The sequence below is a fragment of the Necator americanus genome, chromosome IV (genome assembly GCF_031761385.1).
Source record: "Necator americanus strain Aroian chromosome IV, whole genome shotgun sequence".
NCBI lineage: Eukaryota > Metazoa > Nematoda > Chromadorea > Rhabditida > Ancylostomatidae > Necator > Necator americanus.
Window position 1 is genome coordinate 24,948,072 of NC_087374.1, and position 25,675 is coordinate 24,973,746.

Below are 25,675 nucleotides of genomic sequence, written 5' to 3' on the forward strand. Positions count from 1 at the left end.
TACGTAAACTGCTGCGTTCGAAGTGGAGCCAACGGTTGCAATCGGAGTGAGAGCGCCGTTACGTGGCTCCAGTCGGACCGCAGTGGAGTGGTGAGAGGCTAGCGATGGTCCCCCTCGATCGGAGCCATTTGATCTACTCACCACTTCGAGCGCAGCAGCTCACGCTGCTGCAAAAGGAATGGCGAATTTTGAAAGAAACACTCACAGTAGGGGAAGAGCAATGGATATTAAAAGGTCAGTAGCAATAGTCGCTAGCAAGCCCGTCTGCATACAGTGTACGAATATGTAGATGAAAATCATCGAAAGACACACGGAGCGAACAGGCTTAATAGTTCGAAATACCTTGTGAATATTAGCGCACTTTTAAGAAAGGAACGCTTACAGTTGGCGTCGATAGCACGTAGATCCCTCCAACCCATTCGAAGATCAAGCAAATTGATTGGCAGAACGAGAGAAGTGAAATGAGCAGACCTGGAGAACGTAAAGAAGGTTACACAACGGGTTCTTTCTTGCTACTTCTCGTACTACTTATTACTGTATGTTGATGGCCTTCTCTAGATGTTTTCGTGTTCGGAAAATTTTCTTTTGATTTTTCTTAGATTGCTTCAAGGCATTTCCAAACAAAAACATAGTGTGTTCAAAGGATTCCTGTTATAACGTTCTGATCTGTCGACTACCATTCCGCATGAAATTAGGCGCACAAACTAGCAGAAAAAACGGAGTTGGAGATAAATCCAGCAAAGAGGCTTACCGTATTTTGTTCTTAATGTCGGTCTCCGGATGTGAAGAGCAATGAGACTAATGTTTCCAAACAGGCCAATAACAGTGAAAACTACGACGCCGGTGAAGATCGCGATACGATGAACATGATAATCCACGGTCATTGACAAGAAGATGCGGTTCTGAAAATCAGACACACGTTTGAATGGTCTCTTAGAGCAGACGCATGAAGTACGTACAGAGCAAGTGTAAGCGCGAGGTGATTTGACGATAAAAAAGCAAGGTGAGGTTGGTGCTTCTTCAACAGGAGCTGAAACGACGCGCATTCTCGTCCATTTTTCAATTCGCCTCAAGCTGATCTTTCTAATCAGATGTGGACATCAATAGATTTGTCAGCGCCAGAGGTAGACTGAGTTCAACTAGAACTCTCGAAGCGTACCACTAAAACTTTTTTTGGAAAAAAAAACTACCTGTGGCTACACATTAGGCTGGCGGATTCCCAGGTAATTGCATTCCAGGGATACTGACGTGAATTGGTAGTTTACAAAGTAAAATAAAAGATCAAAATATTCACAATGGCATGCTCATCCAGTGTTCGTAAAGTACAGGCCACTGCACTTCCCCCAGCCACAGTTCTAAAACTTTGAAGATGTTGAAAACTTGTCTAAGGTAACTCCAGAAACGACCAACACTTGTAACTTGAAAACTTTTCTTATCGTGTCTGCAGGAAAACTTGTTGTTGTGGGGTGCCCTTGCTTTTTTCTTCGCGACCTCAAAAAGTTTTTCTTTGTAGCTAAGATTACGTATTCGGTGTTTCATGTTTTGATACTGTACATCACATCGCAGATGAATTCCCGATCTATAAATTGTGTCGATTTTTCTTGGTCCCAACTGTGGTCAGTTTCAAACATGTAAAGATGTGAGAGTTTTTTATTCCTTTATTTCTTAGTGAGTTTTCTGCGAATTGTCGAAAATTTCTTCAAGTATTAGTTGGATCTGCCTTTTTTTCAGGAGAAAGGAACCTATTGAATAGTGTTGAGTTTGTCTGAGAAATTCTGTATCATTCAAATTTTTATCATCGCCATATCTACCTCTATGGTAGGGTTTCGTCGCATATTCTAAGCCACAAACCGAGCTGCTGTGGATTTTTTTAGTGTATTTGAAAAGAATACGATAGGTACAGAGGAAAATGAGAATGCAGTGACTGCATAGCAATATTCTAAAAGACGACAAGTTCTTTTTTTGGAATTCATATGAAAATCCATGAAATTGAAATTCCACATGATGAAGGTGGGACCTATGTCGCTACCGATCTTCGTCGTAATTCTGAAGCCACATTTTGTGTAGTTATAGTCGCATTTCCCCATGTCGTGCTTAACTTTGCAGTCGATTTAGTTTTACTTGTTTTCCTTGCCCTCCTTGAAACTAAAATCAGGATACCACGAATCTGATGTGGTGAGGGAATCCGCGAGGAAAGCTGTACATGGGGGTTGTGGGTCGCGGGATCAGGCGTGGTTCCGCTCACCCCTCCCTTATCGCCCTGAATAAGGGCGTGGAAACCGCTCTAGCTCCTACGAGGAACGTTAGAACGCTCTTCTATGCATACGTTCTGCTCCTCTCAACAATAGGCAGCCGAGAAGAACTCGCTGGCTTTGACTGCTGCGCAGCTGGATGCGACGCGTGTACAAGAGTGGCGCGTTGCAACTGAAATCGTCGTGAGAAAGAAGTCTTTGCCACCGTTTTTTCACTACAATTAGGGAGCGGTGAGCGGAATCACCCCTAATCCCGCAATCCACAACTCCATCTTGCTTGTCCAACTTCTCCGGCTGTTTCCCTCACTACGCCAGATTCGTGGTGCACTGCCGTTAGGATGAAGTCGAAATTATTACGGTTACGCGACTTTTCTATAGTATCGTGAAACTGAGCTAACAGAAGACGTATGTAGAATTACGAAGAACCACCGAAATACAAATGTAGATTAGTGAAACCACACAAAATGTGCACTCACACTTGCAAGAAATTCTGCGTCCTAGCTCCTCATTCTAAATCTCACTGGAAAATATCTGACAATTGCATGAATAGGAAAACAAATACCAAACGACAATAACAATAATGAAACGTCTTTTAAGCTGAAGAAGGTTTACCATGGATAAGGTTCTATTCACTTATTCATCGGAAACGATCAAAATACAGGAATTTGTACGGCGGTTGAACGGATCTGGTCAGACTTTTTAATGAACTCAACAATGAGGGGACGATTTGCTTATGAAGATATTTTAGGAGATCAGTTTCAGTTGCGAGCGTTAAAGGGCACAACATTTCCTCACAATGTTATGTCGTCGAGTATACAAGTATGTTAGGCTCCCAAAGATTCTTGGGTTCCGGCGCAGCTCCTAGTACTGGAATTACTTTCAAGCCCCCTGATCTTAGTCAGGTAGTGAGGTTACTACTCGTTAGCCGTACACGTCTACATGCTACCTTAAACAAATAGACTTAAAGTAGTTTGGTCACTCCACACACGCTGTGCAGTTTTTTAATTGTGGCCCAGGAGTATCCTGCCAAGGGTGATAATTGTGCTAGGAAAATTTGCGTTTTCATAATAATGGTCTAATTTTACGATCATTATTAGATTCTCAGATTCTAAGTGACCAGAAAACAAATGAATAGAAATTTATGTGCTGATGCTGTAAATTTGCCAAGCGACTAGCACCACCGCGAATACATCACACCGAATGACGATAACATAATGTTGATGAAAGCCAGTCGTCGGAGGCGAGTTGTAATTAGTCGTAGTTTACCCGGGAGAAAGTAATCTATCCATATTCATTCCACATTCATCGCAGGACTCATGTCATAAATCAACGACTAAATGTGTGAACATTGCGGAAAAGATCATCAGTAACAAAGATTGTTCCTTGGATCAAAGCTATATCAAAATTTTAAGGGATCGTCGGGAGGGGGAGGCGACGATTAGGCTCTATCCTAAATAGAACCAAATGGACCATTTTGGAGGAATTTTATTCTGCTCATTCACGTAGTCAGGAGAAATGAAATAATATCTCTTTGCTGCTCTATGAGCTAAGTGTTCATTGCTTGCCTTTTTGCAGTCTTTTGTTTTGCAGTCTGGTTTTAGAAGATTACCCAAAAGACATGTGTAAAACTTCCGTGGGATACTTTGTGTTCGTATCGTAATCAGCACTTAATTACTCTGGTTGTTTATGGTACTCGCGCCTCCATCTCAATCCCTTCTGCTAGCCATTTGATAACATCGGCTATGAATCAAACTCGAGATGAATAGGTTTATTTGAGACTTGATTTTGTGTCGAGCCTCACACAAATCCCATTTAAGCGAGGAACTATCCACATATTCCAGAAATTTTGCAACTACATACGGCAGCCACTGCAAAAATAGACGACGTTGTTTTTTTCATTTCTAATTCTCATTTTGTGTCTTTAATTTTTTTCCATAGCTTGAATCGTTTTTCTCTCTGTCATCAAAGGCAGCGTATCGCGAAATTGAAAAACCGACGATTAGGAGGAGATGAGCGGAACCACGCCGGATCCAGCAACCTGCAACCACATCTCTCAACTCCCGCTTTTTTCGCGGATTCCCTCACCACGTCTGATTGGTGGTGAGCAAACCCAGGCCTGAGGTATACTACCGCATAACAGAAAAAATCTGTATGCGTATCAAATCATAACATCACGCTATATGATGACCGGTTTAGTCTGTCATGTGTATGCGTAAAACAGAATTCCACAAGACCAGGAAGACGGGTCCAATGGCATTGATTTGGTGATGTTGGTGGGGCGCAATTTGTAAAGTTGTCTTCCTTCTTGTCTTTCCCGGTGGAGGAACTGTTGCCTAAAGAAGGAAAAAAAGGATAAAATAAAATCACTGGCGTATCAATCCACTTGGGATGCGCCAACGCGTTTTACTGGAATTCGTAATTGTTGAGGTTTTAGACCACGTGTTGGTCTATACAATGACTTGTAGAAACCAGCCGGGGATTAAGTCAGTATTTTCATCCTCCCAAACGAGTCTGGTATCAATTTGTCGGAGTGATGAAGGGCATGGTTGCTACTAGGGCGGCTACAGCGTACCTCTCATCGACTCGTATAAAAACACATTGTATAAAAAGGCTTAAAATTATCTTAAATCGAGGGAAAGGTGCGCATCACGACTCTGTAAAAAAAAGTCCAATGATGTTGGCGTCTGTAAAAAAAATTCAAAGATGTCACACCGTCGCGCTTCTGAACTTTTTAACAGAGTATGTGAAAACGAAAATACTACCAGACAGCTCTCAGCGAACGGTTCTCAAAAATATGTTTCACATTGAAATTCATGCTTAAAGAATCCGTTTCACAACAAAAAACCAATGCAATTGCAGTAAAACGCGTTGGCACATTTCAAGTGTATAGATACGCCAGAGACTTTATCCTTTTCACATGATTTATCCTCTTCTTTTATTATCAATGGCAGGGTATTATGACTTTGATGTGGTGCTTGAAGGCATCACCCCACGAATCTGGAGTGGACGGATTTCCGGTGGACTATTCGTACGGGGTCGTAGATTATGGGGAGGAGGGTGATTCCGTCCATTGTTTCCTAGTTGCCGTAGAAAACGGCCAGGAAGATATGGTCTCGAGCGTTCCGGCGCACTATTTTCTACAAGGGGTTCGATTGGAGCGCGCCAGCCCAGGTCGGCGCCGCATCTTCCGGGCCGTTTTCTACGGCAATTAGGAAGAAATGGACGGAATCACCTCCCTCTCCATAATCTACGACCCCGTATACGAATACTCCACCTCAAATCCGTACCACCTCAGATTCGTGGGGTGATGCCTTTAACCACATCAACACAGCGAAAATCTAGATTTCGGGTTGTGGATTGAAAACAGAGTGCCTCCGCGCAACGGCACCTCCCATAAGGGAGTTTGCTTCTATGAGGCATCGTTAGAGCACATTCCCTTGTACCCCACTAATTCCATCGGTATCGTTTTCTAAAGCTAGCGCACAAATCTAACTCCCATGTACCTCATTCCTTGCGTGAATCAGATCGCCAGAAAAGATAAAGACTTGTACTACAATGAGGTGAAGATAAGCAGCATACGTAATGTTTATTTTTCTATTTATTTTATTTGTTTATTTTTTTCAAAGCAACATAAGATTTTATACATATCTGAGTATTTTAGCGTTGGAAAACCAGTTCTCATGCTGTAGCACTCCTTTTCAGTTGTGTCAATCTCAAGTCCGAGTGAGGGAGATGTGCACCACCCATACCAATATGGTGCGCCGTGGTGGAAAAAGTTGTGATTTTGGCTACAGGACAACATTTTCCAAAAAGGAAGTTATGCAGCCTCATGTGCTGCTGACATAGGTGTTTGCGATACTCGGCACTTCTCCAGAATATAACATAGAAATTCTGACTGTAACATACCATCGCCATGAATACCTGAAAGAGAAGCTTTTGCTTGATTATTTCAGATTGTTGTGTTCGCATTAGGTTATTTAACACATGAATGAATTTTTAACACTCTTCGATTCTAGCTTTATCATCTAGGAGCAGTAATAAACATGACGCCCTTTCGTTCTGTCAGTCCTATAGCAGATTTGTTTTAGGAAACTGGGAATTGAAAGCAGAATTTACGAGGGAAACGTCCAAATGGGTGAATTTATATAATAATACTAATGCTAATAATAATTTAATAATTTAATCTAATTTATGCGAGGCAAAGCCTATACCACACAACGGTGGATAATTGTGGCAAAAGTTTTCTACGCTCTAATGTCCCACACGTTCCCTAAGAATATCATTTACTACGACCGAAACTGATACCCAGACTTCTTCAAAAAGAATGAGAAAGTGTTCTTAGTTCAAACATGGCGAGGTAACATAACACCTATTTTTTCTTCCTCGTCACTTTGAGCGATGAGTGTACGCGAACATTGTCGGGCATGCTGCGCACAGCCTCTACTCCTATGAACCCTCAACAATTATATTAGTTAATTCCCGAATGCTGAGCTGCTGTGTTAGTTGAACACTGTGAAGCAAGTAATGACAGCATATACTAGCGAACGATTATCTCTCATGTGGTAGGTGGATATATTGCTTACCTATTGCGTGAGTCTGAGAGATTAGTGTTGTTATTTTCTTACAAACGCTAAAGAAATAACTGGTGTACTATTAAACAATATACTCTCTCACTGTGGATATATATAGGACCACATATGCTGGAAATACTTTATCGACATCATCATTCCTGTCAGCGTCGCCCTTCATATTTTAAATTATGCATGATGTGGAAACGTGACCAACTGATTGCAGCTTGACGGCAGCGCCTGAGGATACTCCTGATGTTAAGTCACCTCAAGTGACACACAAGGTTTGCGGTTTCACAGGAAAAACGCAGCAACTTCGCGAATAGTGTTACGAACACGCCAGAAATCCAGATGGCATAGATCAAGAACAGGCAGATAGACTGCTTTCTCCGACGATGCAACTCCTCATAATCCTAGAATTGGTGAAGTGAAGACGCAAAAGTGGATTTTTTAAAATGTATTTTATATTTAAGTTGTTTCCTTGAATGCATTGATGGTCATCTTATTGGTGGTCTCATCTGATTGCTGAACTTCTTGGAGGTGCTACATCGCCGATCGCAAAATTCATGCTGCTTCGCATGATTACATTTTCTGGCCCACTATTTCCTACGGGGAGTTACGGAGAGCGCGCCAGCATTGTGCGTGCTTGTGATCTTCTGGGACGTTTTATACGGCAATTCGGAAGAAATGGACGGAATCACCCTCCTCTCCATAATCTACTATCCCTTATAAGAAAACTCCACCTGAAATCTGCACCACCTCAGATTCGTGAGATGATGCCTTTAAACGCTACTGAATCGCAAAAAAAAACCCATTGTATCAAATTTCATGTACATATACTTACTGCATATACTTTTTGGCAGACACTTCGCCATGTATCGCGTACAAATCGCTCAAAAAATGGAAAACTGAAAATCAGTAGTTTCAGTAGCTTACGCAGTAAGACTGGACGAGAGTGACAACGTCAGGATTGACGTTGGTCATGTTTAGCACATTTGCTCCTATCGTCGCCATATATCGCGTAAACAAGAATATGAGTAGAATTATACTCAAAGTCCGCATCGACTTCCTTGCCAGTTCCTGTGACTGATCACTAACATGTCGTTTGCCTAGGTGAAAGTACAGGACTGGACTAATCATTACTAGAATTATCCTGTTCCATGTAAAAAAGAGTGTATGCAGTGGGATACGCTAAATTTCCATGAGGAAGACAACAAACTTACTTTTGTAGACCAGAATGATGTAGGATAACACATAGCAGAATACGGTAACTGCACCAGCAGCCAGCGCCACAGCGTACCAGAAAAAATTTACTCTTTCACTCAAAGAAGAAGGTGGATTGCACATGTTAATTGGTCGGTTATCTGTCAGTATAAATCCAAAAATAACAGTCAGTATTCCGTATAGAACAGACGGAAGAGATATTACAGAGACATAGGTTCCATTTGGTGAAAATCGATGTCTAAAGTGCTTCCTTTAGTTCGTTTGATCAGCAACTGATACCCGTGACTAAACGCTAGGTCTGCTCCTCAATATTCAACGTTCAAAGCGTATATATCCAGTGTGTAAAGTCTAAAACCTTGGATGTACTCCAGAAAATTCCTCATAAACATCAGGTACCAATAAACTGTTTCCTGAATGACTAATGAGCTCTTTCAAATTTAAATTGGCGTGCTCTAATTCGAACTACCAGAATGGATCAAAATGATCTGAAGTCTGGTGCAACTACGTAAGCGGTTTCGTTTGAAGTGGTGAAGTGCGACGGTCAGTGATCAGACCAGTTTTAGCTAGAAAAGGTCCCACTGTAGATATGGCGTTTACGCACTGCACCAGGCTTTAATCGGTCTTCATTTGACTGTGGTATATGTATTCACTGCCGAGGGCGATCAACTGCGCCAAAGCGACTCGAAGAACTACAGCAAGTTTTGAAACTTTTGAAAGAAACACTCACAGCAAGGGAAAAGAAATGGATATTAGTAAATCAACAGCAGTAGTCGCTGTCAAGCCCGTTTGCATACAGTGTGCGAACATGAAAATGAAAATCAGCGAGAAACACTCGGAACGAATAGCCTTAACTGCTTAAAGCCTGTAACCATGAAAATGCTTCTGTAATGAAAGAGTGCTTACAGTCGGAGTCGAAAACGCGTAGATTAGTCCAACCCATTCACAGATCAAGCAAAATGATTGGAAGAATGAAAGAAGTGAGATGAGCAGACCTGAAGAATGCAAGGAGTTGATACGTTGTGGACTTTTCGCTACTTTTTGGGATACTTGTAGTTGGATGTTAATGGTTCTTCCGACTGTTCTCACGTTTGTAGAGTCCTTTCACATTTGCTCAAAGTATCTCCAGGCAAAAACACACGATATGAAACACCCGAAACGTTTATTGTCATAGCAATTCTGCTATGACGATCCAGGATGTTGTTTTTCTTCTCCATGTAAAGCTATGTACAAAGGCGGCAAAGTCGGCCAATTCGGGAGAAGTCGTACCGTATTTTGTTCTTAATTTCGGCCTTCGAATGTGAAGAGCAATAAGGCTAATATTTCCAAACAAGCCAGCAATACTGAAAAGTACGACGCCAATGAGAATTGTCATCCGATGGACGTGGTAGTCCATGGTCAGTAGGAGAAATCGTCTCTGAAAATTAGAAAGTATTGGAATTGAAAAGAAATTATTGAAAAGAATCGAAAAGAAAGTTTTGGAAACTTCTACAGCAGGCACATAGGACACGCATGAAATATTATAGCTAGTCGTATGTATAGTCGGCGCTGGATATGTTCAACCAAATAGATGCTGGCGCTGCGCTTTTTCTCTGCATGCGGAACATTTCCCCTTCTGCCTTCATTGCTCCAATCAACGACGCCAATTCAATACACTTAATCTGCATGTTTAGAACGTCTGTTAAAGGCGTCACCCTACGAATCTGTTGTGACCCCGGTTTCAGATGGGTTATGAATACGGGGCCGTAGATTGTAGGAAGAAGGCTGATTCCGTCCATTTTTTCCTAATTGCCGTTAAAAAACCGCCCCGAGGATGCGGCGCGTGCACAATACTGGCGCGCTCTAATCGAACTCGTTGTAAAAAACAGCGCCCCGGACCGCTCGAAGCCGCGTCTTCCGGACCGTTTTTTTTAAACGGAGATTAGGAAGAAATTGACCGAATCAACCTCTTCTCCATAACCCACTACACCGTATATGTATAATCCATCTGAAACCCGCACCAGCCCAGATTCGTGGGGTAATGCCTGTAAACAACAACTAGCTGCCCACCAGGTGAAAAGTGTGGACAGCGGCTACAAAACGTGTTGCAAAGTACGTGTATGACTTATATTCTGGATGATATCTTATTGCCTTAAATTTTTTTGTTGACTTTCCTCAGAGAAATCGTATGAAGTTTATCAAAAATTGGACCAATAAACAAATATGAGAAGTGAAGATAAACAAAACCAGTTGACGTCATATGGACACCTATCGCCATCAAACATAGCGCATCGTGAGAACACATGGGAACAATTCTGCAGCTTAGTGGTCTTCATTCAGCCCTTTTCTCAGAGAAATTGGAATTGCCGCGTTGAGTAAAAAGTACGAAAATGATAAGAAATTTGAAGAAGCAAAGAAAGCTGTATGACCATCAATAAGCGGAGTACACATTTCATGAAAACATTTGTGACGTTCTTAAAGTTCTATGCACTGCGAGGGCGAAAGAATAGATTCTGAAGACTTCATATAACAAGGGTATTATTGTACGTAATCCTTGGATATTCTGTGGAGATACAAAACGACTTGTAGGAAGATGAAGAGCAGTGTGGGTCACGAAACTCCGACTCTACAATTCTGTCACTTCATTGAACTGTGAACAGCTGACAGCTCAGCTGGATATTGCTCCAGCACCTCGTAAATGCTGCTCTCAGAACAGATGATCGCTGTTCATAACAATTTTGTGGGAAAGGACCTGTGAAGGCGGTTACTTAAGTATTTAAATGAGTACGCCACTCCTCTTAGTATCATTTGACACGCCTTTTTTGTGCAAATGTAGTCTTCTAGTTTCTTCATGAATACAAATTTCATTTCATGCTTTCAATTCGAAGTCACCTGAACATTTCTTCTCATTAAGGAAGTTAGATATTTCTTCCCAAACATAATCATAGCACCAGGTAAATTAATGTGTTTAGTTATTGGTAATAATATTTTAAGACATGAGTGTGTATTCCTACTCTAACATTCAAACCATCTTTGTTCACCGAAGCAAGTATGGCACCACTTTGTCAAGCCCGGAAAGTTGAGAGAATTGATTGATCTATAGCGACATCGAATAATTGAATGTGGAGACACAAGTGAACTTTTGAAGTGGACACTGTTCCAAACATAAAATTTTGAGGCGGTGTAGCGAAGTTGCTTAGAGGTTCCGCTGTAGCTGCACCATCGATCGGAGGTTCAAATCCGTCCCAATGCAAGCAAGCCTTTCATCCCTCAGCGATCGAGAAATTGGTGCCAGACATGTCCGAGAGCACAAAAACATTGACCTGGTACATAGGCAAGCATTCATTAGGCAAACCCCCCAAAGTCACTATGAGGCTTCACGAGCATCCGTAAATCTCAAACGAAGTTTAAACGGAAGTCGAACGCGTGGGGACATCTCCATAGAGGTTGATCAATGCAGTTTATCCTTAATCCTTTATATGTAATGGATTACTAAAAAAAGTAGAAGAAGTTAATTCTGACTGCAGTAAAAGTCAGTTCTGTACACTCCTATTTTCTTCCCGTCTCCGTTTCAATTTCTTAAAGATAGAGCTGCACCTTTTCAAAAAAAAAAATCTAGACGCATTCACACCTTGATAGGTAGGCGATGACAGTATTGACAGTATTCTCTTCTGCGCCGTTCTTTGGCTAGGCTTTCGTTAGGCTTTCTCATAGTCGACGAAGATACGAAGATTGGTAAGAGGGGCAGGCAATATTCCCAGCAAACCTCTGTGACCTTAGACACTGTTTGCGTGTGACCCATGCAGCTGAAACGCTGGCGAAATCAAACTTAATCTCAAGGATGGGCTTCGTCCAGCGTCCTAGATATGCGTGCGAGGTTGATTTTGGGGAAACTAATATCGTACAAGACGCTCAGCAAGCACATCGGACGGAAGTTTTGATGGCCCTCTCTGTCACCTGTTTTGATGACAACAGTTCGTGATCTGGGTTCCTTTTCTTCCTAAGATAGAACGTCATGTGATTACATGAGGAAGATGGCCATCAGCATGAAACAAAGTCTGCTTATATAAGATCAGATCCCGAGGCTGTTAGGAGAATATAATATTCACAGGAGTTCCTGCGATGCTTCCTGGAATTTGTCCTTTGTGCTGCTTCCACTACTTTTTCTTTCTGTGTTTCGAAAGATGCTGCTGCAAAGCTTTTCTGCAGCTGGTTTCTGTCACTAACCGTTCAGTTATGATGCATTCGGATCACACATTGGGCGCTTGGTGAGAAGCCCCAAAGCGTTTTCTTTTCCCAACAATTAATCCTTTGGTGGTTTTCAGAATCCACATAATATGCACCACAAAATGCTGCCCCAATGTTATGCCTCAATGTGCACAGCATTGGGGCACGTTCAGCACACGCTCGTAATCCTCTAAATTGCTGGTGATAGTTTACGACTCGGACCGTCCTAAAACGATTGCCTCAATCGTTTTGGGACAATGAGTCGTCGAGTATGCAGTCGTTGTGTACGGTTTCTTTCTTCCTTCGTTACAGATAATAGACAACACTTCCGGTTGGTCTAAATCTTCCTATCCAGTATTCCTCTTCTGCTATCTTTTATAGTTTTGCGTTAAAGTCTCCAACAACGAATTTGCAAGGCTTCTCCTTGTTGAGGAGTTCTTCCAGCTACTTATAAAATGCATCTAATTCGGATTCATTTGCTGTTGATGATGGTGAGTCACACTTAAAGGCATCACCCCACGAATCTGAAGTGATGCAGATTTTAGGTGGAGTACTCGTATACGGGATGGGAGGCTATGGATAGGGGGTGACTCCGTCCATTTCTTCCTAATTGCCGTAAAAAACGGCCCGGAAGATGCGGCGCCGCACAAGGCTGGCGCGCTCAGTCGAACTCCTTGTAGAAAATATTGCGCCAGAACACCTGAAGCCGTATCTTCCGGGCCGTTTTTTACGGCAATTAAGAAGAAATGGACGGAATCACCCTCTCTCCATAGTCTCCCATCCCGTATACAAATACTCCACCTGAAATCCGTACCACCTCAGATTCGTGGAGTGATGCCTCTAATGATGCGTATAGGTTATCAGTACAGAGGTCAGAGGCGAAGAATGGCCAAACGCGATGACACGATCTTATGAGAATCAACGGGATGAGTGCACAGCAAAACTAGCATCCCTACTTTTCGTTAGGATCTTTTGACGAGTTACCGTTATGCATCTGGCGCACGTCGCTACTTGTGCTCTCCACCTCTTGCAAAGCAATCAGGTGGAATTCGACCTGCAGCTTCGAGACGAGCTTATAGTTCGGCTTCTGTGGATACCAGAGGCCAGAGTTGAAGTTGAAGTCGCAACTACGATGTATATTAATTTGGATCTCAAATTCCCTAACATGGTGCAGTTCATTTGCTAGAGCATAAGTCTGCAAGTATATATCAGTTCATGATCTTTCCAGAGTTGGACTCCGCAATTTTTACTCCACTCTTTCCTTCTAATACTTAATTTTCAAGTATTATAGAATGCACCTTCAGAACACTGAGGATCTCTTGGAAAGTGAGCCAACATTAGTGTGGTTGTGCTCGAAGGAAACCAAAAGTGCAGCAAAGATCCACGTTTCCTGGAGGAAGGGGGCGTTAACTTTTAACTTCCAACAACTTTCAAGCATAACGGAAATGTTCATGTCATTTCACATTTCCGTTAAGCTCGAAAGTGTACTGGTTGATGCTTGTATATACGTATTTCACTTCCTTTTTCTTTGAATCTGTCGCGTTAAGACATTTTCGGTTAGGTTTGCTCTGTAACGTCTGTAACGTTTGTGACGTAAAGTAGAGCTGCCCAAACCAGTAGATTTCTGCAAGAAATATGTAGGCTGCGCTGTGCTTGAATGATATACAACGGGATCTGCCGAAAATGACGTATAGGTCATCTTGAATATCGACGTTAAGCACGTTTGTAAAACATACATTTAGTCAAAGCACTCTTTCAATGTTACATTCAAACATAAAAATAAGTCCTTAAACATAAAAAAGGAAACCACTCGTTTTCACGATTTCGCACACACAAGCGTTCAGGTCTCCCCGACTCTCCGAGGATAGCAGCAAGTACATCGGTGATTATTAGCCCAAATCATTATGAAGAGTCACATCAGAAGAAACATCACACGTAATTGACAGTCACAGTCGTGATCACAATTTCTTTGTATTCCGTTTAATTTATGCAATCGCTGGCAGAGGATAGAGGGCAGCTGGTGAGAGGTTCCGCTGCGACTCCAGGGTTTATGATTCGAAACGCCCTGTAATCAACCAGACTTTGAAACCCTCCAGGATCACAAATTGGTATGCGTACTGGGATGCTATACCAGACTTGTCTGAGAGAATGAAACTCTCACCTGACACCTACGCCAGCTCCCGCAAGTCGTTGTACAAGCAAGAGACGCGTTTACAAATTCCAACGATTCCGAATTAAAGCAATCACGTTGACGTACTCCGAACGGAATGATTGACACCACAGACACAGATACGTTATGCTACATCTTTTATGTATCACCTACATGGAGAAAAAAAAAAGAAGTGAAAAAACATCACAAACGTATGGCGATATTCCTTTTCGACATTATTTTCTCAATCGATATTGGCCTCAATGACCAACAGTAACTGCTAAAAGATTGCGCATCACTGTAGTGATTATGTGTGTAATGTTATGATTATTCTGTAATGTTGAAGGAGGTAGAGTCTAGTGTTATAATCTGAAGTTTTCCCGATATGCATTGGGGTTAATTCGTCGTAAGCGGCAGAGCTCTTCTCAACTCAGGGGAGTACAGTTCTCTAGTTCTCTAGTTTATTAACAGAACGAACGAAACACTTCTACGTCAACTGAAGTTCCACTTACGTTCTAATACCAAAGAAGGTGTAATTTCAACACCAGCTGACTTTGCTGAGGGGAGGGACTAAGTGGTAATGATCCACTTACTTCTTCTCGCCCAACATCACATGGTTCTCATATCCGGTTCTCATCATTAATCTGTCACTAGATGATGGATATAAATGCCTGCGAAATATTATCATTGCAGGTTTCTCCGGTTTTCTTTAGTTTTTTCTTGCGGTTTCATTGCTTTAAAAAGTAAGTCTCTTGGAAAACGCACAGTCTGTACCCTTATTATAGAAACTGTTGTCCTTTACATCTCAACAACAATCCCAGTGAATGAGTTCCGCAGTGAAGCGATGATGATTGAAATGTGCGAAATTCCTCAATTCTCCTCTTTCTGTCCGCTTCTCAGAGTGATTTTATTTGCAATATTTATACATTTATTTCGATGCACGCAAAGTGCGCCACAAAAATCAAAACTCAGAAACGACCAAATTGAAATCATACATGGATATAAGAACAAATTTTTCTTCTGTTTGTGGTGATCTGCCAAACAGCTCTCATTCCCACATTCTCATTCTATCGGAGATAAAAAGTACCTAACGCGCTTAAAAGTGTTTCTTTTCCTTGTAACACAAATGCAAACAACAAAGCAGAAGTTAGCATAAAATAAGAGATTCCGCCAATAATCCTGGTTGAACTTACTGGAAGACCTCAAGCGAAAAGGTTAACTAACGCTCGTTATCTCTTAAGAACATATCGTTTGAGACAAAAAGTGGTCGCTGCTAAGGAATTCTTCGTCATGTGCTCAGTAATGTCACATCATGGCCAGAAACGAGGAGACCAATGCATTAATTATATACCACTTAACTACTCTTCCGTTGATAAACCTCTCCCGTCCGACTGGGAGTGATGCCGCGTCGTTTGCTGACGATACAGCTAATTTCCTCAGGGTCGCATTCGAGCGTATTTGCGGTATTTTCTCTGCGAAGTCCAGTCTTGCTCATACTCGTACTACTCTCAGCATGAATAACAATAACAACAACAATAACAACGGTGATAAAGGTATTTCCTTCTTTCTCGAGCTAGAAAACACCTAATAGAGGGAGTAGAGAAGCCAGAAGAAACCTGTAAATATTGGGCAGAAAAATTAATCTGTTCACTTGCAGACGCCCTACGCTTGGAAATAGCTAGACTCACAGCAAATCAAAGAGAACTCATCCGTATTTCATATCAATCGCTGGAAGCCGAATCTACTAAGAATGGAATGGATCTGTTTGTGAAGTAAGCTCAAGAGTTCTACATAACGGTTCTGAAAAAAGCTCTAATTACTCAAAACTTGGTTTTCATCCACCAACCATCACTTCGATATAATACCCCTTTTCTAGACTTTTCGCGGAATTTCCGAACTATAAGAATATTTGGCCGCAGTTTCATGAGGTCGCGGACAGCTCCCTAATATTCTCTGATAAACTGCGGAATCACGCCAAGGTCTATATGGCGGGACTGAAGGTGAGAACTTATCTGCAGCATTAATTACACTTTGGTGACCAGAGACTATCCGAGATTTTTCCTCTTTTTTTTGTTCTCCTTTATATGATGATTAAAATCATATGAAGAGGAAATTTGTACCCTCATATTTTGTTAGCTGCAGTAAAAAACATAAATGTGCAGAACCCTTTTTAAAATTTGAGAAAATTACAACATCTTTGCGTTCAAAACCACCATAAATAAAATATCATGGATAAGTATGTTTTTTGGAATCAGTAAAGGGAAATAATGGGCTTGCTTGTTCATACGAAGACGTTCTCACCAGGTTAACAAAAGAATCAAAATGACTGACAAAAAAATGAGGAAGGAAAGCTGGATTCGCTGAAATTCACATGGTTCCAAAGTGGTGAATGAAACCACCACGAAATAGCCACTTCTTTACGGTACATCTCTTCTTCCTATTCGCTCACGGTTACACTTAGAGGATTACAAAATCGACGTTGTGTTGGGATCTCATGATGGAAACAGTGGTCCTAAAACGTGTTGCAATACGACGACGCGTCTTCGGTGGAGACGAGCACAGAACTATCTCTACACTATGAGAAAAACTCTTAAGAATCCTCTTTTCCTTGTTTTTCATAATTTTTATCTTTTAATTTATAATGATGCATGAACCTTACGTGGTCTCAATAAACTCCTTTTTCATTGATTTCATCGTTTGCCTAGCTCCTACGATCCCTTCGTGTGTCGTGGTTCGATTTCTGCCCTTTTTATGTAGTTGCGCAGCTCAATCCCTAACAGTACTCCAGAAGGAGGCATCTGAAATAGCCTTGTTTGCACTGGTGTGTTCAACTGTGTGACTAGTTACGTAGTGCAACGGCAAGAAGCCGCAACGTGCGATTGCGCAGGTTGAGGAGCTTCTGCTGCTTACTTGAGCTACACTGTTGGATTGTGGATGTAGGAGGATGACGGAGTTGACCGGATCAGATCTTGTTGCGGGACTGTCACTAGCAAGAGTGTTTCTCACGCCTTTTTACTGGATTCCTGGGCGAAACTGATCACGCTCACATCGTCAACTACACCATCTTCTCTACCTATTCGCAGAAAGACCTCAACATCGTCGATTTAGTAATATGCTGCCCTTAAGTGAAATTCAGACATGTAACCTAGAAGAAGCAATGCATTTGGACAAAAGAAAGCAAAAATCACAATTATATCATCTATAATTAGCATCGTATTATATCAATTAATTTCATTCAAGGTAACTAGACGACTTTTCTCTCTTTGTCATCTATGCTTAAGCTTTTCTGTATATGTACAGGGTGAGTGAGGGTAGCGGGAAAATTTCAGTCGTTGTTCACACTTCAAGCTCTCACGGAAGCAACATTAGGCGGAAGTGCGTTTTAGCTGCGGCTCTGGAAAAATCTAGAAGGCACTTCTCATCATGAGAGAATCTAGAGATAGACCAACGTTGATGCGATATTTGAACGCAATACAAGTCAAACCACAAAGTTTGCAGCCAAATTTAAAAAAAAAGCGCGCGTTTTTTTTTCTTTGCAATGGCTGCCAGGCCAACGATATATTAGATGAATACTTTTACTTTCTCCAGAACGATTCTTGTACCAATTTATCGAAACCGAACGGGGGAAATATGTGGTTGGTTTGGAGTAATTCCGAACCGTTGGCCGTGCAGTCACTGCAGAAAATCTCACCACTGCGCTATACTCGCCTACCATAGTGGTAATACTTGTGATTAATATCGCTAAAATTTCTACTACAGAGAGAAAATTTGGTGAAGAAAATATAAAGAGGAAATTCCTTCAAAACTAAAGTCTTTTCCACTATCTACAGCAATAATAAAATAGGAAAATGTCGTTTGAATCAATTAAAAATTGTTCTTTTTTCATCTTAATAACCTATAATATTGTTTTTGCCCGGAGACAGGCGACAGAAATAAAAACGTCAAGACGGAACTCTTAACTTTTTTTCTGAGCTTAAAATTCCTATTGTTTACAGAGAATCGTTGACGTGCTGGATGATAATGAGAAGTTGATCGAAACCACAACCAAGATCGCTGGTAGTCACTTGAAGTGGAACATCTGTAAATTTCACATTGAGGTGAGATATTAAGAAAGTGTAAGCAACATCTTTTCATGAGGAAAATCTTAGTCTAATAATGTCTAGTGAATAGTTTTTGTAGCATATGGTACCAGGATTATTGGAAGTGCTGAGCATCTGCATGGGAGGGAAGATAAACCAAGACGTGTGTGAAGCATGGCAAACACTTTATGACATCATTGGAAATATGGTTAATATACAGAAAAGAGCTCAAAAAATGATTCAATGAGAAGATTTTCTACAGCTATCCACATTTTCTTCAAAAAAAAATACGTATCTGAATAAACATATCATTCATTGTAGAAGAACAATAAAATGCGACTCAAAAATATTTTCTGAAATCTCTTCAAGGAACATAGAAGACATAGAAACAACAGTTGTTCGCTCTTATTTCATGAGTCAAGTACTGGCTATGTGACAGGTTTTTAAAAAAAAATGCTTCTTTTTCTGTACATAGTCCCAGGCACTGCTTTCTTGAGGGAGCATATCCTTCTAACGCCACTAATGTCTGGTTAAAGAAATGAGATGTTCCATTAAGTAACAGCAGTTCAATCTTTATCTTTTTTGTGGATCTCGTGAGATTTCATCGAGAATTCGACAATAAAGAATTTTCGAATCTCAGTGTATTGTTGAGAGCTTCAAAGGATAGGATAGAATGACATAACAAATTAAGCTAAACCGTTGAGCATTATTGCATTAGCCCATTACTCATATGGATCATATAAACACCATTGTAATCGGCTTGCTTTCTTTCGGTTCTGTTGAGGATCACTCTTGTAATGAGTTTACAGTAAGTAAATTGAATTATAGTTGCCGATGTAATGTGGATACTCTTTCTGATGCAAACGCACGATCTTCTACTCTTCTACGGCAACTATTAGTTAAGAACGTTGTAATCAGCAACATGAAATTTTGCCAAAGTGTTGATGAAAATCGGTGATGGGTTCTTTAGACCCTGATCCTGTCAGAACTGAGTGCGTAAAGTTCTTCGGCGACGTTAAGACGACGTTATGTCCTCGGACGGAAGATCTTCCAGATTATATGTCCTCGTTCCTTCAGATGGTAAGAATGAAACTGGACGTAGTTCGCAAAGGGACCACAGCTTCCATTGTCCCATCCACAGCCACGTGCAAATGCGTGATCTCACGGTTAGTCATGACTCAAGCGGCTCCACGTAGCTGCTCGTGAGTATCCAGAATGAAGATGGCCCTTCATGGCTTTCATATCCGCAGCTTTCCTCGTCAACTCGCAGATGTTCTGCAGACCAATATGATTCTTCGTCAGAACCGTTTGTTAAAGCATCTTTCCAAAAGTCGACTTGAGCGTCTTGAACACCCTGATTCCCATTGTTTTTCGCAATTCCTTCCTTTGTTCGGATCATTTGCCAACGTCCGCTAGTGGTTTCTGCTTCCGCGAGAGACACGAAGAGCATCAATTTTCTTTTTCAAAAGGACTTCGTAAAGAAGTCTGACCATTGGTCGGCGGTCCTCTGCAGTGCTCTTTAGTATCGCTTGGTACCCAGTCGCGCGGATATGTTCTAACAGTTGTCGATGAAACGCATCGCCTGCTCAGCCCACATTATTTTACTTCTGACGGCAAAAGCAGAGGTGTCTCTAGTCTTCCACATATATCTCGTTCATAAGAAACAACTTCGAGTTCTCTCTCTTATATGTGTGGAACGCGATGTTCCTAGCATTACTTTTTCCGATTGAGAGTTCAATGAGGCTCACCGCACTTCCTCCTGCGTGTGAAATGATCAGATATCTGGAAAATAGGTTCAGTCAAAGCAGGAAATAGGGTCTTAAAGAGTTAAACACAGAGCGGGATGTTTTTAGTCTTCTTCACCACATCTTCGATGCTTATATATGCCTCAACAATCGCATGTTTTCTCGTGCCGAATCGTTCTTCATGTTTTTAATTGATTTTCTTGAGCTGTAGCCAAGATTGGTATTGATCGTCTTTATTAAACAACAGCTAACGTTTCGGCATTATCGCTTTCGTCAGAGCGTGGAAAATGAAAAGTGATCATTAGTGATTTATCCTCTCAAGCGTCCTCTATCCTCTATCCTCCTACCGACAACTTAGAGGCCTAGCTATGAGACAAAGGCTGGCACCCGCTCTTGCCATTGTTTTCATGGCCAAGATCGAAAAGCCTATAATACACCGCAAACCACTGCTGTATTATCGTTATAGATGATTGTTGCGTCGTCTGCTCAACACAAGCAGAACTAGACACCCGACAAGCACGACATCCCTCTCGAAGATCCAACGTAGTGGATAGCCCAGGAAAGATTCCTTTCTGTTTACCTTATATAGCTGATGATATGAGCAAAGCGGTGCGGGGCTGCCTACGAAGAGCGGGTCTACAGAATGACGTGAGGGTTGTGGAAATAGCTCCAGCGAACCTCAAAGGTCAGCTGGTACGTAATCGTGCGTATGATTGACTCTGCACAACTCCCAGCTGGGTGGTTTGCCCGTATGGCAGAGAGGGTGATTGCATGGTATCAGGTGTGAGGTATCGTATCATGTGCAGGTTGTGCGGTGACGATTATATAGGGGAAACGGGACGTCCACTGTGTATTAGGGTCAAGGAGCATCTAGATGGACTCGCAAAATCTAAAATCGTCACTCCACTCGGAGCACACCGTAGAATATGTCATCCGAACTCCGAAGTAGAAGTAGAAGTTAGTATATTATCCTAGGAGTCCGAGATCACAGCACGCCGAACACTAGAGGCATTTTTGATAACCGCCAAATGTCCAAAAATGAACAAGAATGATGAGTGCTATCAAAAACGAGCTATCCCCATATCAAGACCTACGCGGGTTTTGATCTATGGGGCGCGCCGTGAGGTCCCTATATAAAACTCTTGTGACTCGTAGTTGTGGTACGTGGTGGTCTGTTGCGGTACCAAGTCTAGCTAATGAGGTAAGCGCTAGCCAATGTGTTGCTGTTTGAGTTTGCCTACCGCTTGGATGCTTTCTGTAGGGTTATGAGGAACTTGAGAGGATAAATCACTCATGGTTTTGATTTTCTAGACTCTGACGAAAGCGATAACGCCGAAACGTTAGGTGTTGTTTAATAAAGACGATCAATACCAATCTTGGCTACAGCTCAAGAAAATCAGTTAAAAACTGCGTTTCAACGTGAAGAGATTCAGAGACAGTCGAAAATGGGCAATGTTCTTCATGTTCATTTTCCGACCCGAAAATAGTTTTACTTAACTAATGTATTCGGATATGTTCTTATCGTTGAGTATGAATGAGCACTCAATTCTCATCCATTTCTCGTGGACATCATCTTTCAACTGAACACCAATTTTCCAAATATTTGGCCAGCTTTCGTTTCGCTGGGAAATGAGTAGGACACCTTTTTTTCCAAAGTTTCTATAACAGTTTCCGCCTTTAAGTCAAAGGCGTTCCTTAGGTAAGCTGGAGAACGAAGCTGCAGACTTGTATTCTCGTGTTACCTTAATGAGTTTTGAAAAGTAGGTTAAATGATCTAAAACTTCCTAACTGAAGATTGCTGCAGAAAGAAGGTAGCGCTTAGAATTGTGATTTCTCCTAGATGATTTTAATAGTTATGACAAACTCAAAACTTTCATATCTGTTTTGCCGTGGCCTGTGGATGTGGAGCTGTTAGGAGGTCCTCCTAGGACAATCTTAACTTTGATGTTGTAGAGCAAGCGATGAATACTGCTAAAAGTGTGCTTTATCCGCATCTACTCGGCAGAAGACGTCGAGTTCGAGTCATCACCTCGTTTAAAAGAATGGATGTTCACACTAGCAAGAATACCGACTCCACTAATCCCTCTTCTGTCGCACGTTCAGAGGGACAGTTCTTCTCCAGTGTTACAGATGGTGGTGAGAGAAATATGAGTGCCTATCTCGATCAATCTGATGAAATCGCACTTGATTATCCCGACTGGGATGATAAGATCTTCAACGGTAGTTTTTCACGCAGGCATAGCTCCCACGGCCTCCACGAGACTCTTTCCTGTTTCCATGAAGGGCGAGAAAACGTCAGGACCACTTGTTTAGGTCCAACCCACGGAGATTAGATAAACGATCAAGTCTTCCACTGCAGCTCACCTGTATTTTGCCTCTTCCTACTGGAGTAGGCCGGAACGAAGATTTTTTAAGAGGCAACTTTGAAACCCCTCTCTTCCAGCTCTCAACTACTTCTACAATGTGAAAAAGGACCTGTGGTATGCAACGTGTGCGCACCCAAATCCATCCATTCATGCATGTGTATATATGTCTTTGCTTTAGGATCTGTAAATACTAGCACGAAAGAATCAAGGAGACGGCTTGATGAGACTTGTCTCTTAGAAAAAGCGAAATGTCACCTTATCCGCCATTTAGGATGTGCAGTACGACCGTCTAACCAATAGTGCACCTTTTCAGAGCGGCGGGGAGGGGGAATTTTAGCTGTGTTACAAATTTAGCACAAAACTGGATCGCTGGATATTTTCCTTGATAAGAGACGTTAGTGGGAACATTTGCCTTATTTGACGGCACGAACAATCACGTTGAAGTTGAAGACTGCTGGAACATACCGCATGTGTTGTCTTGAGCATACAAATGTTAAAGTTAAGTCATTTCACTTCAATTAAATTTATTTCCTTATGTGTCTACAAAGCCATCAAAAAACAAAAAGTGTGTGATTTACATTTACAACATATGTTGTCGAAATTCAACTGGAAGAAAAGCTAACTTTATCGTAGATTGAAGTTCCAGTTAACTCTTATTCAAACAGATACCCGCAATTACAAATAGCATAAACTTTGAAAACCGCTGTTTCCCGTGAGAAGATGCAAATAAGAATGAAGAACAGCATCCGCAGAATGATGATTTAACGATGAAATGGCATACAACCTTTCTAAGGATATGGAAGAGGGCATTCCTGGGCAGCCGTCAAATGGACCATGCTAGTAATGCGTATCTGACAGTTTTGGATACAAGTTTTGTTGCTGGAAGTGCGGATTCTGGGGATATTCTCTTGCTTCTGGATAGATTGAAGGATATGGAGGTGCAGTGGGCTGTAGAATCTGAAAAGCTGAGCAACGCTGGTAGTACTTGTAACCGACTTTCAAGAGAAAGATGTGAAAACAACCTGTACAGTAACAACTCCAGGTGGGAGAGGTATCGATGGGTCTCTTACTTGATTGTAATGACGTGTACCGTCCAACGCATCCGTCACCCTTCTGTCAAAGCGGTCCATGGTGCTCTCTAGCCCTTGCCCATACACATTTTCAGGATAGTACGAAATCGGACATGACAGACTTGCATTATGGTGCGATGAAGAACTTTGAGACAAATTTTGTTGCACAGGATACGACGGCTTCGAAGGAACTGGCGTCTGGCAGAATGGTGCTGGATACGAGGTTGCAGTCGAGTTGCATCGCCGATTTCGTCCGAGACAGAACATCTGTAACTATATTCCCACACATGGCATAGCGCACAAAGAAAAATTGGAGAGTTTTTGAAGAAATGCTGAATTCCCACTCTTAACAAAAGGTAGCCTGGAATAACGACTTGCAAGATGACGTAAAAAGAACAAAGAAAGAAGAACTAGATGCAAGGAATTAGGGTTAGTTGAGCAGCTATGCAGACGAAAAGCCACAGGAATGCACTGAACAAGGCTGTGACCAAAAAGGCGTGAACGAATGTTGTTGCCGTAGTTACCATGACGTCTGGACAGTGCTTGTTTGTTGCCTGAATAGAAAGGCTTCGAATTACCTATCACCTACAATACCATACATCTTGAAGAGTATAGCTCTATCGGGCAAAAATAAAGGCAGGTGAGAAGGAAAATAGACCGCCATCAGCGTTATCGGACAGAGGTGAATCAATTGATTTCATTTAAGGGAGAAGAGAGGTTTGTCGTTGATATGCTCTTTTTGTGGGTGCCCGTGTTCTTTAGACCTTCGAGGTTGTCAGGGATTTTCATTTAACATACATACAAACAGAATTAGCATTAATGGAAATCCTACAAATATTACGGAATAACGACTCGAAGTGATGGGACCAACTTTATTCTATTTAACATAAACTCCTATTTCTCTCACAACATAAAAAAACAATATTTATTGAGGGTTAAACAGTGTAATTTTTTGTTCCATACTGAACTTACATTTAGTTTGTTTATTTCTCAACTACTGCAGTTTGCTACCGAATTTCCTCATTTTTATTTCGGTGTTTCACAACCCGAAAGTTTTGCCCAAATATAAATATATTTTCTGTATAATATCCCGTTAATTGTTCTAGTCAAAAAATGGCAGTGCTTCAGATCAGGAAGTGAGGTAGCAAAAATATGCTACAAATACAACAGCTTCTTCGAAAAGTCTTCACAATTTTCGCGATAAAAATAATTACGTCTAGTGATTGATTCCTCTAATTTCCTCATTTGGAGCGGGAAAAGCAATAATAATTTGACTGGACAAAGAAAACGAACATGTGGTGTGAGTCTATTGAGAAATTACTTCTAAATTTTTGACAACTGCTTCCATTAACAGATTTCACCGCGCTCCCTGATAACGTTCTTAAAAGAGTTAATTTTTTCTTTCATTTCATTTCTTTAGATTTCTGGAGCTACTGTTATTTCTGTATTCTCTCCAACAATACATAAGTTGTGGGACGAAGTCTGGAAATATCTGAAGAACTGAAACGAGAAGCATCTCTCACACACATTGGAATCACAAGTATTAGTTCAACCAACTGATATCTCTAATTCCCGGGTTGGTATACAAGTTTTTGCACCACAACGTTTCACGAAATGAAGCTGGATAAAGTGAATAAGCGATGCGTTACTCAAGAGAACAACCCCTCACAGCCATAAAGTGTAACGTGCCTGTCGTTAAACAATCCGCTTTATATGTGTCAACTCAATCACTTCAATTCAATTCAGAATAGTTTGAGATTTACGGTGCCTAGTCTAAACAATAACCTGTGGTGGCTAGCAAATGGTACCAAATGGTGCAAATGGTAGCAACATTTTGGTGCCAAGTTACTGACCCGGAGGGAAGAAATGTTTGGTTGGCACGAAAGCGGTTTCGCACGACCGACCGTGCAGCCAGAGCGGAACATTTCACCAACTTCGCTACATACATCCCAATTCTACAGTAATACATAATTTTGACTCGAGTAGACCTTTTCGGAAGGATTATCGCCATCGAGCCTG

The 25,675-nt window shown here is 41.5% G+C and overlaps 5 protein-coding genes across 7 annotated transcripts; 3 read left to right on the forward strand and 2 right to left on the reverse strand.

The window, feature by feature from the left end:
* Nucleotides 1-2,954: 2,954 nt before the first annotated feature.
* Nucleotides 2,955-6,098, forward strand: RB195_002601 (uncharacterized protein; the record flags this gene model as incomplete). Its single annotated transcript, XM_064199938.1, has 2 exons — nt 2,955-3,071; nt 5,955-6,098. The coding sequence occupies 2 exons, from the start codon at nt 2,955-2,957 to the stop codon at nt 6,096-6,098; spliced, it is 261 nt and encodes an 86-aa protein (XP_064055819.1).
* Nucleotides 6,099-15,909: 9,811 nt separating this feature from the next.
* RB195_002602 (uncharacterized protein) lies at nt 15,910-18,722 on the forward strand (the record flags this gene model as incomplete). 2 transcript variants are annotated; one of them, XM_064199939.1, is made up of 5 exons in its annotated part: nt 15,910-15,949; nt 16,054-16,168; nt 16,273-16,396; nt 18,392-18,493; nt 18,576-18,722. In XM_064199939.1, the coding sequence occupies 5 exons, from the start codon at nt 15,910-15,912 to the stop codon at nt 18,720-18,722; spliced, it is 528 nt and encodes a 175-aa protein (XP_064055820.1). The 2 variants fall into 2 exon arrangements, with proteins under 2 accessions (XP_064055820.1, XP_064055821.1); XM_064199940.1 differs by having other exon boundaries at nt 15,910-15,940.
* Nucleotides 18,723-19,646: 924 nt separating this feature from the next.
* Nucleotides 19,647-19,925, reverse strand: RB195_002603 (uncharacterized protein; the record flags this gene model as incomplete). The annotated part of the gene is made up of 1 exon (XM_064199941.1): nt 19,647-19,925. The coding sequence occupies one exon, from the start codon at nt 19,923-19,925 to the stop codon at nt 19,647-19,649; it is 279 nt and encodes a 92-aa protein (XP_064055822.1).
* Nucleotides 19,926-22,262: 2,337 nt separating this feature from the next.
* RB195_002604 (uncharacterized protein) lies at nt 22,263-22,940 on the forward strand (the record flags this gene model as incomplete). Its single annotated transcript, XM_064199942.1, has 2 exons — nt 22,263-22,440; nt 22,900-22,940. The coding sequence occupies 2 exons, from the start codon at nt 22,263-22,265 to the stop codon at nt 22,938-22,940; spliced, it is 219 nt and encodes a 72-aa protein (XP_064055823.1).
* Nucleotides 22,941-23,423: 483 nt separating this feature from the next.
* On the reverse strand, nt 23,424-25,604 carry RB195_002605 (uncharacterized protein; the record flags this gene model as incomplete). Of its 2 annotated transcripts, XM_064199944.1 has the most annotated exons (3): nt 23,424-23,534; nt 24,068-24,188; nt 25,561-25,604. In XM_064199944.1, 3 exons carry the CDS (start codon nt 25,602-25,604, stop codon nt 23,424-23,426), a joined length of 276 nt encoding a protein of 91 aa, XP_064055824.1. The 2 variants fall into 2 exon arrangements, with proteins under 2 accessions (XP_064055824.1, XP_064055825.1); XM_064199943.1 differs by lacking the exons at nt 24,068-24,188; nt 25,561-25,604 and adding an exon at nt 23,609-23,716.
* Nucleotides 25,605-25,675: the final 71 nt, after the last annotated feature.